The 16,692-nt window shown below is 33.3% G+C and overlaps 4 protein-coding genes and 1 long non-coding RNA gene across 7 annotated transcripts; 2 read left to right on the forward strand and 3 right to left on the reverse strand.

Annotated features, from left to right (window-relative positions):
• Positions 1-1,965: 1,965 nt before the first annotated feature.
• Positions 1,966-5,817, reverse strand: LOC140887688 (uncharacterized). The gene is made up of 3 exons (XR_012151967.1): positions 5,673-5,817; positions 3,263-3,312; positions 1,966-3,072 (listed from the first exon to the last, which is right to left on the reverse strand). It is a non-coding gene; the product is annotated as an uncharacterized lncRNA (long non-coding RNA).
• LOC140887686 (basic leucine zipper 43-like) lies at positions 3,071-5,627 on the forward strand. Its single transcript, XM_073295108.1, has one exon. It carries the CDS (start codon positions 4,459-4,461, stop codon positions 5,005-5,007), a length of 549 nt encoding a protein of 182 aa, XP_073151209.1. The 5' UTR covers positions 3,071-4,458; the 3' UTR covers positions 5,008-5,627.
• Positions 5,818-8,656: 2,839 nt separating the features above from the next.
• Positions 8,657-11,706, forward strand: LOC140887685 (6-phosphogluconate dehydrogenase, decarboxylating 2). The gene is made up of 3 exons (XM_073295107.1): positions 8,657-8,737; positions 8,845-8,908; positions 10,055-11,706. Exon 3 carries the CDS (start codon positions 10,062-10,064, stop codon positions 11,529-11,531), a length of 1,470 nt encoding a protein of 489 aa, XP_073151208.1. The 5' UTR covers positions 8,657-8,737; positions 8,845-8,908; positions 10,055-10,061; the 3' UTR covers positions 11,532-11,706.
• A 1,245-nt stretch (positions 11,707-12,951) lies between these two features.
• LOC140887687 (uncharacterized) lies at positions 12,952-16,051 on the reverse strand. Of its 3 annotated transcripts, none has more exons than XM_073295111.1 (4): positions 16,034-16,051; positions 13,728-13,792; positions 13,478-13,546; positions 12,952-13,245 (listed from the first exon to the last, which is right to left on the reverse strand). In XM_073295111.1, exons 2-4 carry the CDS (start codon positions 13,773-13,775, stop codon positions 13,171-13,173), a joined length of 192 nt encoding a protein of 63 aa, XP_073151212.1. In that variant the 5' UTR covers positions 13,776-13,792; positions 16,034-16,051; the 3' UTR covers positions 12,952-13,170. The 3 variants fall into 3 exon arrangements, with proteins under 3 accessions (XP_073151212.1, XP_073151210.1, XP_073151211.1); XM_073295109.1 differs by lacking the exon at positions 16,034-16,051 and adding an exon at positions 14,322-14,448 and having other exon boundaries at positions 13,728-13,778; XM_073295110.1 differs by lacking the exon at positions 16,034-16,051 and having other exon boundaries at positions 13,728-13,867.
• LOC140887684 (uncharacterized) lies at positions 14,603-16,692 on the reverse strand. Its single transcript, XM_073295106.1, has one exon. The coding sequence runs from the start codon at positions 16,385-16,387 to the stop codon at positions 14,603-14,605; it is 1,785 nt and encodes a 594-aa protein (XP_073151207.1). The 5' UTR covers positions 16,388-16,692.

Consider the following 16,692-nt stretch of genomic DNA (forward strand, 5'->3'; position numbering starts at 1 on the left):
TATATATATATATATATATATATATATATATATAAAATTGTGATTGGGTTGGACATAATTTGAAAATATGTAGTTGGACTTGAAATGTATAAAAATGATAGTGGATTTATTTCTTAATTAGTCTATATTTTCAAAATTATATATTACTATTAATTGACCTAAATTAAGTTGACCCAATGTTTTTTTAATATGTTTTGGCTCAAATATTTTACTAAAAATTTACAATTTCAATATATCTAGTTCAACCCACGTAACATAAAATCCTGGTTCCGTCTCTTAGATTAAACATGTATTTAATTATGAATTATGACGATGGGGCATAAAATGATTAGGTACGGGCATTATTTAATTTTTAAAAGATATGCTGACGGGAGTGTGTGCCTTGGGTGGGTGATATTTGTAATTTTATTCGTCACTTCTCACACGCACGGTTTTTGTCCAATCACATCCTTTCATTTTCTTCTCTCCCATTTTTCTTTTGCATATTCCATATCATGTTTGGGTTTTGTAAGGAAATAACACAAAAGTTTAAATATAAAATCTCCATGTTATAAAGCATATCTTAAATTGTTATTATTTTGTTAGTTGTATTTGTTATAGTTGAGTTTTGAGCCCGATATTTCGATCTAAATTTGAGACATTTGTGTCAAATGAAATAAGAAAAAATTTGAGAATTTTTTTATTCAAACAAAATACGGTCTACCCTTTCATATATGTAGTGAAAATTAATACTTTAACATAAAAAATAATAGTTTTTCATGAGTCGCATTAAATCTGAGATCCATCACAAAAAATTGAACCATGAAACGATCCGATAGAAGTTTTTACGTTCAAAAAATTTACAGCATTTCTTTTTTGGGGCATAAATGTAATTTTCTTATAAATGTTGTTAAAAAAATGGAATTATCCGTACATAAAAGAAGATTCAAGGGGGTAAAGGTGATTTAATTCCTATTTTAATGACAAATAAATAAGTAAAGCCACATTCAACGCGGGCAGAAAAGTAAAATAGTAAAAGTTTAGTGAAATCCTCTTTTTTGAAAAAGTTTTTATAATAGTATATATGTGTATGTCTGAGAAAGACTCTTTTGTGAAAAATTCTTCATTATATATACATAATAATGATCACCTGCACCTTGAGGTGCAGAGTTTTTTGTGTACGATCACGGGGTTTTAGTGTTTTTTTTACACTAAAATACGGTACCGAATTTTAGTGGTCGCACGTGAAAAACCCTACACCCTAAAATGTAGGTGATCAAAATTATATATGTACATACACACATACATATAATAAATGTTATTATGGTAAAACTTTCATCAATTTAATAATGAAATTCGTGATTCGAATTATTTGGGTAAGTGATATCTTTAAATAACTAATACACCTAATAAAATCCGATGTTTATCAATAATTTATTGATGGGTGAGATATTATTATATAAATATAATATGATTGTGAAATAGAATATTTAAAATAATGATAACTTTTTTAAGACAAATATTTATAAAATATTTTTTTATAAAAATACGTTTTTTAAAAAAAATTATAAAATATTTTAAAAGTTGGTTTAAGAATAAACAAGTGTTTGACCAACTATTCTATAAAAATGCTTTTAAAGTTGATGGGATATTTGTTTATTCTAAAAAATAAAAATAAAAAATAGATCTCAATTATTCTTTAAAAACTTATATTTGGAGAACACTTTTTTTAAAAAAATGTTTTATAAAAAATTTATCCAAGCATGTACTTTATGTTTTTTCACTTATAAAATACTAAAAAAGTTTTTAAAGTACTTGTTCACACGGAACCAATTGAAAACTTTACAAATATTTACATACAAACATATATGTGTGCCCGTGTGAGTGTGTGAGAGATAGAGAGATTAAAAAAGAGTTACTTCCGTCGAGAATTACTTGAAAACACAGATAAAAATAATTGATAGAACTTACAAGGACATCTTCCTGAATATATAATATAGACATATACATAAATGTAATTATTTATGACATGCATTGTATTGTCCCTACACTACTAATTCATGTAATTTACGCTACATGTAGTCATTTAAACAATGCCTTCTAAAAGATCAGTCAAAGAATATGAAGATCAGCTTCAATAATTGTGCAAGAATTTGATATTTGCGCTTCCTTTACAACTAAAAACAAGAACAAAAAGCAATTGAAAAGACAGCGTCCTGTTAAAGCCTATAACTTTACAGTCTATCAAGAAAACTAGATTTCGTCACTTTGGTCAAAAGAAAACCCCCAACAAAGGAATATTAGATACACCGAAATCTATCGATTTTAATATGTTAGCCACGATTCCTACAATTGAGGAATAATTATAGGATTTGAGCAAAGGATGACAGAGAGATTTACCAAAGAATATTCTCGTATACAATTCTAACCATTTTATGCATAAAATCGCATGTACCTCTCCTTCGATCCCCCCGTTGTTTGTTCGGCTTAAAATCCTCAACTTGATTAGATGTTCAACACTTCTTTCATGATATCAAGGATATGATATGAATATCCAACCAACATAGCAGAACAGAAATTAAAATTACACTTGTTTAGTTGGTAATGACGAGTATATTAGATAAGCACAGTAGACAAGAAAAGTTATAAAATACCTGATAGACTAAATAATTTTATCAAAAAAAAGTAAACTTAGATCACAAAGTAAAGCAAAGAAAAATTAAATTCAGACAAAAAGAAAAATAGGAGTCGATATATGTCTAATTAAAATGGTTGAACATTAAAGCCACTCAAATTGAACCAAAAAGCAAGAGATAGCACTTACCTCCATTAGGGCTCTTCTTCTTAATGCATTACAAACTTCTATCTCCTTAGTGGAACATACATTTCTAGGTACAATTCCACACACTCATTGCCTTCAAATCCAAGAAAGCCCGCTAGTCGGGGGTGACATGTTGATGTATCATAAGGAGAAAAAAATTTAATTGTTCTACAATTTACACAAGAAATTTGGATATATTTTTCCAAGTAATTTGGATCCTACCTCATTCAAATCCCCACCAGGCCACCACCAATAGTAAAAGAATTTTCAAGCTGCGTACAAGAAATTGCAAGTTTGTATGGTTATGAAAAATCTGATCTTTACAAAAGCTATACACTAAAGTAGCCAGCTTTTTGTGAGCACTACATGCATTGACTACTCCATAAATTGGAGTTAAAGTGCACACGTTGGGGCATAACTCATTCAATAATGATTCCTTTGTAAAAGATTAATCGGGAATACCTAGAGTATCTTTGCTCCAATGGTTATAGCTTCATCGGGAACAAGATCACCTTTATAAATTTTAAACACAGGAACAAACAGTTATAGCTTTATAACTCAATAATCATCAATGAAATGCTAATATCACTGTTTCAAATAATGACACACGTGAACTTAGTAGTAACTCGATATTCATTGTGTATCCGATGGTTAAGTAAGATCTCTCTTTATAACATAATGTTACAGCTTAAAACGCAGTGTTTTGAGTCCCAGTAACAAAATCTGACCAAACTAGAAGACTTTATAACGTCTTGTTTTCTCTATATATAATTTCATAACAGTGGCTCTAGGGTCGCCAATTTGTGTATATTATTTTTCCACTTTTACAAAAGGATTTGTCATCCCAACATCTTATCTGGTATCCTCCTATTTCACAATATCTCTAAAATAGGTGATACAGTAACAAACATTTTACTCTAGCACAACCTTGTATTAGCCCACTATTAGATTGGCTTCTCCATCCATTTCCCCCTTATTCCACAATTCAATTATTACACCCCAATAATTAAATTTTGTTCTTCCTGATGCAAGCATTTTGAAATATATATATAATAAAGACTATCCACTACAAAGCTTTTATTTCACAATAATTTATGTGGAGTGGCTGCATTTACATCCAGGGAATGAAACCAACTGGAGTGAGATAAAGTAGTCATCATCTCCACTAAAACTTATGCATAAATAATTCATCAAGAAATTTACCTTGCACTCAGATTAATATTTTTCATTTTACGGTGACATACATCAAATTTGTTTTCCCTGTAAAGAAATTATCTACTGTGAAAACCTGTGCATCATTATGCATCAATGCATACTTGAAATGCAATTTAAGATCATTTTACTTCTACGTCTACACAAGTATGTCTAACGTGTCTGACCCAAGTTTTTAGAAACAACTGATCAATCCACCATTCAACTAATTATTTGGCCAAAATGTTATTATACATGTGATCGCCATCATGTTCCAATGATCTCATATCAATAACTCTACTGTACTCTAAATTGATTGAATATTGTGGCCTACAGCACCTTTTTCCATCCTATAAATTACCCCTTCCCACAAGTCTCTCTTGCCTTCAATCACCAACTCTTCTTCCTCCTTTAAATCTCCCACACTATCATTTACAAAGCATTTACCGATCAAAACCATTAAAGAAATGCAACAGGGAGAACTCTCCGAGCTTGAATATCTTTTTCCTCCAAACTCGACTTGTTTCCAACCCTATTTCTGCATGATCAATAATGACAATATGGTACCAGCAAACCATTTTCACCCATTTTCCAAACCGTTACATCAACTCAACATAAACCCACAAGTTCAAGAATTTAATCCTCAATCTACATGTTTAAGCAGCAATAACTCGACTTCTGATGAAGCAGAGGAGCAACAATTTAGCATCATAAATGAGAGGAAACAGAGAAGAATGATTTCTAACCGAGAATCTGCACGTAGATCACGCATGCGAAAGCAGAGGCACTTGGACGAGCTTTGGTCACAAGTCGTTTGGCTTCGTAATGAGAATCACCAACTCATTGATAAACTGAACCATGTGTCAGAGGATCACGATCGAGTGGTTCAAGAAAACGTTCAGCTGAAGGAAGAAACCTTAGAGCTTCGTCAAACGATTACTAATATGCAGCTTAGGAGTCCATATTCTAGCCTGATTGAAGAGCTTCGCGCTGATCCTTGCAATGATTTACCTTAAAATTCTACATGTATTCAACTATACCAAGGTGGCCGTGATTCACGTATTTCCTTAATATCTTTGGTTCATTGGTGGCCTCATTGTAATGAGTGTTGGATAAGATTAGTAATTTAATAAAATCTTGGGATATTATCATAGTCATGGTGCCAAAATGTTTGAATTATAGAAGGCAGAGAACTAATATCCTCCTTGAAAAGGGTACTAAATAAGCAAGGCCTGTGGCAAAAGTGTGGATATGCATCAAGGCCAAGCATGCAGCCAATTTGGTTCCATTGCATTCATAATTTCCACCAAAAAATAAAAAAATAATCGAAAGCTCTGCGACTATGTACAATCTCCTTAATAATTAAGGTTTCTGGCCACTCATTGACTTCCTACACTATTGTCTCCCAAAAAAACATAAAAAATCATTTTGAACCAAAAGTTAACTTGCCTCTCGAGATAAATCGTGCCCCCTTTCCACCAAAATTTTAACTTCTTTTACCTCACAATATATCAATTTTTAACTATGGTGGGTTCACACGCACGCACGCATAAACCAAAACCAATATTGTGAAAAAGAAGAAAGGGCAATAAATATTTAGAGGCGAGAATCATAGTTGCCTAGAATGAACAGCCAGAAGAACGAATAAACACCAAAAAATCATATGCGCAGCTGAACAAACCTTTTTTAACAGCGATTCCAACCAGTTTTTTAGCATCAAAAAATAGTCCACGATCATCAGGGTTTCACTGAACAACAAACGAATCGGTTTCGTGAAAAGCTCCCAAGGCCCTGAGCTTTGATTTCGTTTGCCGTTAATTTGCCGCATTTTGTTATTTGCATAATAGACCCCAAAAGTTCCATCTGAATATTTTTGTATATTTTATTTATATTATTTTTAAAAAAAAGATTTTTTTTTCTCCAAAAAATTATTTCTATAGTTATTAGTGTTTGCAAAAAATTATACTTTTGTAGAAGTGATTAAATTTATAAATTATTAGAAAAGTTAAGAAAAATCAAAAGTTTTCAGCGTTTGGAAAAAAATGTGAAAATTTAAAAATTAAAGTTGGGTAGTGTTTGATAAATTAGTAATTATAGTGATTTTAACATTAACTTTTTTTATTAGAATCACTTTTGAATAATCATAATTACCATATGAATAGCTTTTGAATTTCAATTAATTTAAGCATAAGCTAACACATAATTTGAGTTTAAAAAATACACAAAAGTGATTCTTTTAAGCCAAAATCTAACAATCATTTTTTAGTGATTGCAAACACTCCCTTAATGTGGCCAATGAATAAAATTAATCAATCGAGGAAGATCAAGTGCTTGAAATTCAGATACACTGATTATAAGAATTTAAAAAACTATCGTTATCAAAAGTTGTTATCTGTATCACGAACAAACATCATAGACATCTTGAGTGCGGGAAAAAAAATAAAAAATACTCTCATATGCTCAAGTGAAGTCTAGTGCTGCCAAAAAGAATGCAAAACAAAATAATTTGAATATTAACATTAGGAACTTGTGACTTACGAGAGTTTCCATGGATAATAATAAGAGCCATTTACAGATTTTGGAGAGTCATGTGGCCTGTGGGCGTGCCTCAAGTTTAGTGGGCTTCGTTTGTTTAATGGTCTTAGTAATATACCTTAAAAAACTAAATAAACATACGACCCATTTTTAATAATTCGACTGAATGCAAAATTGGGCCAACAAAAATTGGTTATCAGTTATCACACATCAGTAGAACAAATGGACAATATTAGTTTTTTATTTTAATCATCAGAACTTGATATTTTTAATTTTTTATATTTAAATATATAAAACCATTCTTCCGCAACACATTTTAAATTTTCTTCATATTAATACGATAGTTTTTCTCCAAATTCCATAACATATGACATTCGGTGAGAGTAATAAATCGCTCTTCTAGACTTCTAGATATATATTTTTATTTCGTGGAAATAATTCAAGAATTGAATGCATTCAATTTTGAACGGCTCTAAAAGAACAAAGCTTGTGGGGATTTGATTATTCTCGTTGAAATTTAAAAGTCATTTAGTTCGTGAATAGTTAGTTATGTTGAAAGAAGGCGTGAGAAATGGGGGGTGGTTGACCGAGGATGAAATGTTCATATTGAATGGAACAAAATAAAATTTGTAATCCTCAATCTCGATTATACTACATTTTTTTCACATAGATTAAGAAAATATCATGAGAAAACAAATTTTATACAAACTTTATATTTTATCCCTATTTAATGTATTAAAAAATGATAGCACAGTTTTCAAGGTGTAGTTAATAGAGGTATATTAGTAAAAGAGTGTAAAAAAAATTTACTAAATATGATATATGACTATATATTTGGGACAAACAAAAAAGAAAACATGAACGATATAATTGGGACGAAGGGAGTACACGGAGGGTTATACGTTAGGTTACACAATTCACTTGAAATTACATTATTATCCATGCACTTTATTTGGAAAAAATATTTCAAAAATGCATGTAGGATAATCATGTAATTTCAAGTCCATTTTGTAACCTAATGTGTAACCTTCGTATACATGGACTATATATTAATATGACTATATATTTGGGACAAACAAAAAAGAAAACGTGAACTATATAATTGGGACGAAGGGAGTACACAGAGAGATATACGTTATGTTACACAATGCACTTGAAATTACATGATTATCTCTGCACTTTATTTGAAAAAAATATTTCAAAAATGCACGTAGGATAATCATGTAATTTTAAGTGCATTTTGTAACCTAACGTGTAATCCTCCGTGTACATGTAGCATTACCCTTTTAATAATGCGTAGGTTTCTTATGAGAGGGTCTCACGATTTTCAATCGTGAGACTGTCCAAACTTATCCATATTTACAATAAAAAATAATATCTTTTCATGGGTGACTCAATTAAAAGTTTCGTCTCACAAAATTGATCTGCAAGACCGTTTCACCAAAGTTTTTGTGTTTAATCATCATCATTATGATTCTTCTGAAATTTCTGCCAAAATTTTCGAATTTGATTTTGTAAATTTATTTTTTACATGAGGATTTGATTTGAGGAAGATTTGATGGATATACTTGATAACTTGAAATTATATGTATTTAGAGTGTTTTTCAAAATTATTATTATATTTAAATGTGTATTAAGAAAGAGGAAATTTTTTTAATGAGATGGATGTAAAATTCACCCAACAAAAATTCATTCAGACAATCAAATAAATTTGAAACTCATAACATTAACGTTACGTTGAATTCATGGATTTGAAGGTGAGAACTCTTTTCGGATAATTGATTTGTGATTGGATTTAATAAGGGTGCTTTAGCCTGCGCCCATATAGATGCCACAAAAATAAAAATATGACGGTGAAATATTAAAATGTTGAATCAATATAATGATTCATCTAAATTATAGTTTAATATACTGATAATCTTTTACTATATCATATACTAACTAAATAGAACGTGTATGAGAAATAATATTTTTTTATGAATAATTCAAATAAAAATTCAATATCACATATTTTTTTATTATAATTATTTAGAACAACGACGTAATTTTAGATTTTTTTGGCAAATTAATAATAATAATAATAATAATAATAATAATAATAATAAAGGGACCAAATCCACCAACCACAGCCAACCACCCTCAGACCTGGAACAAATATCAGTGGGAAGGCAAGAGTTGGGCCAAATTTGACAGAGCTTGGAAGACGACAAGGTTGGTACTTTGCTATATTTTCCTTCTTTTTTGATCAATTTTTTCCTTGTGTTTTCTTCTATATATTAATGTGATCGATCCATTTTCCCATCTCTGCAAATTCACAGATCTTTCCTCTAACGAGCTCTCTTTGATTTATCAGTGAAGTCGATCCCCTAACCACCGATCAAGGTTCGGTTTCCCAATATTTTGATTAATGTTTATGCAATGATGGGTAAAGTATCGATGTTTGCAGTAAAGAAGTTGCTCTGGTTTTGATTTCTTGCTTATGGATGTGTTGATTATGCATTTGCATTTCTTTTGGTTGGGTTTCCTTTCTTGTTCTCTTTGCTATCGTTTTCCATTTACTTGCTGGCGATGTTGTCTTTGATTTATTTTATCAGTAAAGCTACGATCTTGCTGGATTTGCTTGCAGTTTGAGATATATAATCGAGTGAAAAGATTGCAGTTTGAAACTTTTGTGGATCTGTTTGGTTTGATGTCATACTATTTTATTTATTATGTCATAAGAACATCTCTCATCCCAGAGAAAAAATTACATTTTATGCCTGATTTTTCGATTCAAGTGTGATATTCAAATTCAGATCGGTTGCCCCCACTGTCTTGATCTCGTGCCCTCCCCAAAATTATTGGGTCTGCTCTGGTCTCGAAGAGTGGAGGCAAACCTTTCCAAAGGGGCGGCTTAGCCGACCAACAATGTGTCTGCTGGCTTTGATCATGATATTATGATCTAATGCACCAATCAGAATGGCTGACTAAAGTGTTTGAGCACGAGTTTGTCTTGATAGAAAGTTCATATTTGACCGAATAAAATTCAAAGTTTGGTAGCTTCTTGCATTTGCAATTTTTATAGCCATCTGGAAATAAATAAGGCCAAGTTTTGTGGATATTGTTGAAGTTCCTTCTATATATGTCTTGAGAGATAGACCAAGGTTAAAGTCCTCATATTATATGATTCTATTTTGAAGTCCAGCTCTGTTGAAGATTTAAAATGACATTTGGTTTGTTATGTTAGTGTGATTCGATCCGAACGAGTAATCACGAAATGGAAATGGTACATGCAATGTTGTATCTGAAGTTCTCAGCGGTTATATTTTGAGGAAGGGTCGTGATATTTGAACAGACTCACCTCAGCTCCTTTTCTTAAGGGGAAAAAATCAATAGGCAAATCTTACTCGTGTACTAATGATTTTGATTGCCATTTGAGAAATGCAATGGTTAATAATGCTCTTTTCTCCGAGTTTTCTTTAGCTTTCTTTGTTTACCACAGATCATGTTTGAAGTTTCCTGAATAGTTGTATGTTTCAAATCTGTCAGGAAAAGCATGGCTGCTCCATCCCCAAAACCGACTAGAATCGGTCTTGCTGGTCTTGCTGTCATGGGGCAAAATCTAGCCCTCAACATTGCTGAAAAAGGATTTCCCATTTCCGTTTACAATCGAACTACATCTAAAGTTGATGAAACTGTTGAAAGAGCAAAACTTGAGGGAAATCTTCCCGTATTCGGCTTCCATGACCCTGAATCATTTGTTCATTCCATCCAAAAACCACGTGTGATTATCATGCTTGTCAAAGCTGGTGCTCCTGTCGATCAAACCATCAAAACTCTTTCTGCTTACATGGAGAAGGGTGATTGTATCATTGATGGTGGAAACGAGTGGTATGAAAATACAGAGAGGAGGGAAAAAGCTATGGCTGAATTAGGTCTTTTGTATCTTGGCATGGGGGTTTCTGGTGGTGAAGAGGGTGCTCGAAACGGGCCATCTCTGATGCCCGGAGGGTCCTTCGAAGCCTACAAATATATAGAGGACATCATCCATAAAGTTGCTGCTCAAGTTCCTGATAGTGGACCCTGTGTAACGTATATTGGAAAAGGCGGATCTGGTAACTTTGTTAAGATGATTCACAATGGAATCGAGTACGGGGACATGCAACTGATTGCTGAGGCATATGATGTACTGAAATCTGTTGGGAAATTGTCGAACGAGGAACTACGAGATGTATTTTCTGAATGGAACAAAGGGGAGCTTCTAAGTTTCTTGATCGAAATCACTGCTGATATATTTGGAGTTAAGGATGACAAGGCTGACGGTTATTTGGTTGACAAAGTCTTGGATAAAACTGGAATGAAGGGTACTGGGAAATGGACTGTTCAGCAGGCTGCCGAATTGTCAGTTGCAGCTCCAACCATTGAAGCATCTCTTGATTCAAGATTCTTGAGTGGGCTTAAAGAGGAACGAACTGAAGCTTCCAAAGTGTTCAAAGCTGGTGGTTTTGGTGACATTCTGACCGATCAAGAAGTTGATAAGGCAAGACTGATCCATGATGTTAGGCAAGCTCTATATGCATCTAAAATTTGTAGTTATGCTCAAGGAATGAATCTAATCCGTGCCAAGAGCATCGAGAAAGGATGGGATCTGAAGTTGGGAGAACTTGCTAGGATTTGGAAGGGTGGTTGCATTATTCGCGCAATCTTCTTGGACCGGATCAAGAAAGCCTACGACAGAAAAGCTGATCTTGCTAACCTCTTAGTGGACCCTGAGTTTGCTCAAGAAATGATCGACCGACAATCGGCTTGGAGACGAGTTGTTTGCCTGGCAATCAATGCAGGCATCAGCACACCTGGTATGTCCGCTAGTCTTGCTTATTTTGACAGCTACAGGCGGGAGAGGTTGCCTGCTAATTTGGTGCAGGCTCAAAGGGACTACTTTGGTGCTCACACATACGAAAGGACTGATATTCCGGGATCGTTCCACACAGAGTGGTTTAAAATCGCGAAAAAGATAAGTAATTAAGAGTTGGCTTGTTATATTCTTAGAATAAAGAATGGGACATCAATCTTGGATGCCTTACTTGGTCATTGATAAAATATCCTGAAGGTTGTATTGACTTGTTTCTTCCTTCGTATGTTTTCTTGTTGTACTTCTATTAGCGATTTTGAGATAATTTGGAACACTCTGTTTCAGTTCAGTTCAGTGTGTTTTTTAGCACTTTTGGCACCCAATTTAATCCTCGTACTCAAAATTTGGTGACTTTTTGGGATAAAAAAAAAAATTCCGTGTGAGACTAAACTTTTGTGGCGGATGAGAGGAGGGGGCTGGCTGGCAGGTGCTTTCTCCCGTCTTTTGTCAAATTTTCTATATATTTTTATGTTTTACATGAGCACAAAATATTTAAAGTTAAAATATTTCGGGCTGTTGCTTTAGCTCTAGATATTTATGAACATTTGCCCTCGTAAGAATGCTTCATTTGTTTTTGGGCAAATTTGTTTTAAAACCCTAACTTCAATTTGTCGGACAGACGAAAAATGAGTTTCCGCTAAGTGAATTAAAAAAAAATTGTTTCAGCACTCTCTAGCACGTTTTTTTCGTGAAAATGGGTACAAAATATTATGGTATTAATATATGATATTTGAGTATCAACTGAAATATGGTGTAAAAGATATGGATTTTGAGCATAAAAAATTGATTTTTTTAATAATATCAATAATTAAAAAACATGTTTGGGTACTCAAATATTATATATTATTAATAAAACTAAATCAGTGCTCAAATATTATAAAGTAGTACTGTATTTTTAATGTTTTGTATTAATTTTCATTTGAGAAAAGACAAATGTGTCATTAATATTAATATTTGCTATGCATATTTGGGTACTCAAAAATCATACAACAGTATCAAATTTGAAACTGTTTGTATTCAAATATTTTACATTAGTATCATATTTACAATATTTTGTACTGATTTTCATTTGAAAAAAAACATCTCAACTAAAGGAGCGCAGAAACATTTTTTTGTGGATTAGAGAGTACAAACATATATTTTTATATTTTTCTAATTGAGACTGAATGTAAATTTAAGTTAGGATTTTGGGATTTAAAGCAAATTTAGCTTTTGTTTGATCATATTCTTTTAATCTATGGTTTTATTGATTGAACTCTATGAAAGAAATTTCACAAATACTCATATGCTACTCTCAAATTTAACTATTTGAGTAGCATCCATGTCCGGATTTGTGTTTGATCTTCACTTGCATTCACCTCAAAGGTTTTTCTTAGATATTTTATTGATTTATTGATTATTTATTTAACTATTTTTGAGTTGTATTATTGACTATATACGCATTCTTCAATTTTTTTTTAATAAGTTTAAATTCAAAGAGGAGTTAAAATATTTCTCAACAACTTACTATAACAAATAAAATGATCATCCCACTAATAAAAATTTATATGCAATCACTAATAAGTAATAACTTTAATGAACTTAAAGAAAGGATGTAAATTAAAAAAAGTGGATAGATGCTTGATCACAAAACCATTATTCAGAGAATCGAAAACGAACACAAATGTGTTCTCGATTCCAAAGTAAAATCAAACATGGGTCCCCAAAATCAAATAAACCAAAATCAATAAACAGAATTTAACGAAGACTAAATTCATTTTTTCATGCCAGTTGCATCCTTCACCGCATCGACTGCACCCTGTGCCTTGGCCTGCACCTGCTGTCCTGCCTGAAAACACATCCAAAAAACCAAAATCGGGCATGGAAATTTCAGCACAGGTGAATTTGGACCATTAAATGTCATGTTTTTTTTTAAATGTCCATTAATAATAGTTCTATAAATTAATGCAGTGTCCACTCCACAAAATGCTCAGAAACAGAAAATTTTTTTTTGCACTCTTTTTTGTCTAGACCCCGATTTCAAGAATCATATATTTAAAACTTATATTTATCAGGATTACTTCTTGGATGGATTCTTTGGCAGATTGTGCAGCATTTGCGGCCTTATCCATCATCTGGTTACCCTTCTCCTACAATAAACGACACAAGAAAAGAAAGTAGAAGGAAAAATTAACACATGAATCAAAATTTAGCCGATTCTAAAAAAAGTGTCGTTACGGACCATTGCCCATCTGTGAGTGTCATGCATCCAGTGAATAGGAATGATCAAGAAAAGGAGAGTGCATAGAACAGTGAAGTTAAATTTTAAACCTGTGCTTGCCCTTTGGCCTGGCCGGCTTTGTAGCTTGCGTTGTCCATATTCTGTTAATCGAACTCTTGAGTAACGAAAACACAAGAAATTAATTTCAAGCAAATACGCTGTAAAAGATTATTTTTTGATGGGAATTCAGAGCATTAGGGGAGCTTCATTTATAGCTGTGAAGGCCTATTCACTGGTCGCCATGTGTATTGTTGGGTCTATATTTGAGGTAGAACTATTCAATGGCAACAAAATAGGGACAGCGTTGAAAAAATCTGGTGCCAACTTCATCCAAAAAGATTGAGAGGGCACTGAGAAATCTGACGGCTCTGGTGCAACGTTTACCATTTAGATCAAATGGTTCTATAAATGAGATCATCCAAGAAAATATCCGCCCCTTTTCACCTTAGAATCCGTTCATTTTCTTCATCCCCTGGTTATTTATATTTTATAGCAAACTATAATTTCATTTTATTTAAGGTCATTTCCCAAGCACACCAAGAAAAAAATGATATAACACCAAATTTATATGACGCAGGTATATGTTATGTACTGGTAAAGGCATTTTCAAACAAAGAAACGATGACTTTAAAGTACCAGCTCACCATCTCAAGATCAATAGCAGCTTGAAATACCAATCACCAATTCGTGCTCAAGAACATTGCAAGAAAATCTCCACACCATTATTACTGCAAAACAAACCGAGCTTTGCGCATACGTTGCAGAGCGCCAGAGCACAAGCATGACTATAAGTGCAGTGTGCTGTATAAAACATTTCAAAGGAGAATCGTAGCAAGCTAGCCAAACAAAGACGTAGTAACAAATCTTTTAACCATAATTTAGACTCTTGATGAGCTTAATAAGATGAATTCTTCACATAATCAACTTATCTTTTTAATGATAGCTTCAATTGCTGGATTTGATTGTCAATGGATTTCGAAATCAAGCCCCTTTGAACCACATAATCCCAAAAAATATCTAAGGTATTGCTATCAGAATATGTAGCATTCATGCTTTTGTAGATCTTAAGAGTAATCATCAGACGTCTCTTGTACATCTCATCTAACAAAGTTGAAGCACTAACAACATCCCCAGAACTCAAGTATGAATAGGCCAAACTGGTGTAGACAACTGCATCTCCTATTATCCCCCTCCTTTGCATGAGAGTAAGTATCTTTGCTGCACAATTAACTTTTTCTTTCTTACACAATCTTCGTATAATCGCCCGATAAACAGTGATGTCAACACAGATACCCCTTTGAACTAACTCGTCGAGAAATCTAAAGACTGCTTCATCATCATTTTGATCGCAAAACAGATCCACAAGCCATGCATATGTGTTATAATTTGGTGAGACTCCAGCGCCAAGCATACAAAATAGCATCTCTTTAGCACCGTTAAGCTCTCGAGTTTTACAGAATCCATGAATCAATGCATTATAAGTAAAATGATCTGGGTGTAGTCCAGCCTCGAGCATCTTATTTTTAACTTTCAAAGCAGACCTCATATCTCCAATCTTGCAATAAGCATTAATCAATGTGTTGCATGTGATATTGTCAGGCACAATTTTTCTGTCACTCATTTCATTTAGCAGCTTATTTCCATCCTGTATCCGGCCCTCTTCACATAATTTCCGTAGGATGGCATTATAAGTAACTACCCCTGCATACAACTCTTTGGCCTCCATTACACCACGCAAGCGTAGAGCTTCATCAAGATCATCGACTCGGCAAAACCCATCAATCAAAGTAGTATACGTCACTTGGTTGGGAGTAGCACCTTTCATTTCCTTAAAAATTCTCAAAGCCTCCCTCATTCTACCTTCTCTACAATAACTATGTATAAGACAATTATAAGTTACAATATCAGGAGACACACCTCCTCTTTCCATCCTATCTTGAACAGACAAAGCCTCATAATGCATAGACTTTTTACAATACAATGAAATTAACGTGTTATAAGTGAAAAGATCAGGAAATATGTTTTTTGCCTCCATTTCACTCAATAACTCCTCTGCCTTATCCACATCACCGGACTTACAACAAGCGTGAATCAAGACATTATAAACATGTATATTGGGAAAAACCCCACATTTAATCATCTTCTTGTAAGTTTTCCACGCAGTATCAGTTAATCTTTCCTTCACCAAAGAATTCAAAAGCACTGTACAAGCATGCAAATGAGGTATATACCCGCAAACCCTCATGTGCTCAAAAACTTGAATTGCATCTGAAGTCATCTTAGAATTTTTTGCATAAAATATCACCAGCCAACTCAAAACATGAGCGTTAACTTCAGAATCGTCATAATTACTCACAAGAGCTTTCAAAACAGGCGGTGAAGACAGAAAATCTTTACAAGCAGCCCTTTCGAGCAAATTTTGAGCAGCCTTGAAATGTCTTTGCTTCGTGAGAATGCAAATCATGGTCCAAGAAGATTGCAAAGAATGCTTATATTGTGGAATCGACTCAACCCATTTGAAAAATGTCCAAGAAATTGATAACCCATATGAAGAAAGAACTAACAACGCTTGATTAATTGTGGATGAAGTCACAACAGAACCAATCTTTGGTTTCAAATGACTGTCCCAATGTCCCTTAATCACAACCGCGCACACAGATTTCACCAATGGGCTTTCAGAATTCGCGTACATTAAGACATTTCCAATCATAGCACAAGTTCTTTCGGATACTTATTTGTGAAAGATTCGTCACTTCACGTGAGATTATGCTGGGCGATCGAATTCCTCAATCGTTCTTGCACCTCTTCCTTGTGTTTGATAAAAGGCGTGAAACATAGGCTTCAGAGCAACAACAGCTGAAGTCAAAACCTTTTCAATGGATATTGGATCTGTCAACGGTTGATTCCAGTCGAGGAATACTTGCATTATATATGCATCGAAATGAATCGTAGAAAAAAAAGATTAAATCTTGGTCACTTGTACATGGACTGAAGTGCTGAACTCGGAAAGTTAGA

This window comes from Henckelia pumila, chromosome 3 (assembly GCF_033568475.1).
Source record: "Henckelia pumila isolate YLH828 chromosome 3, ASM3356847v2, whole genome shotgun sequence".
In the NCBI taxonomy this organism is placed as follows: domain Eukaryota; kingdom Viridiplantae; phylum Streptophyta; class Magnoliopsida; order Lamiales; family Gesneriaceae; genus Henckelia; species Henckelia pumila.

What these genes read in the sequence shown, in the direction of transcription:
- LOC140887685 (XM_073295107.1), top strand. Translation starts at nt 10,062, where the DNA reads ATGGCTGCTCCATCCCCAAAACCGACTAGAATCGGTCTTGCTGGTCTT.
- LOC140887686 (XM_073295108.1), top strand. Translation starts at nt 4,459, where the DNA reads ATGCAACAGGGAGAACTCTCCGAGCTTGAATATCTTTTTCCTCCAAAC.
- LOC140887687 (XM_073295109.1), bottom strand. An exon ending in AGGCCAAAGGGCAAGCACAG is followed by an intron (nt 13,547 to 13,727) that starts GTTTAAAATTTA and finishes CGTTTATTGTAG; the next exon opens with GAGAAGGGTAACCAGATGAT. An exon ending in CCAAAGAATCCATCCAAGAA is followed by an intron (nt 13,246 to 13,477) that starts GTAATCCTGATA and finishes ATGTGTTTTCAG; the next exon opens with GCAGGACAGCAGGTGCAGGC.
- LOC140887684 (XM_073295106.1), bottom strand. Translation starts at nt 16,387, where the DNA reads ATGATTGGAAATGTCTTAATGTACGCGAATTCTGAAAGCCCATTGGTG.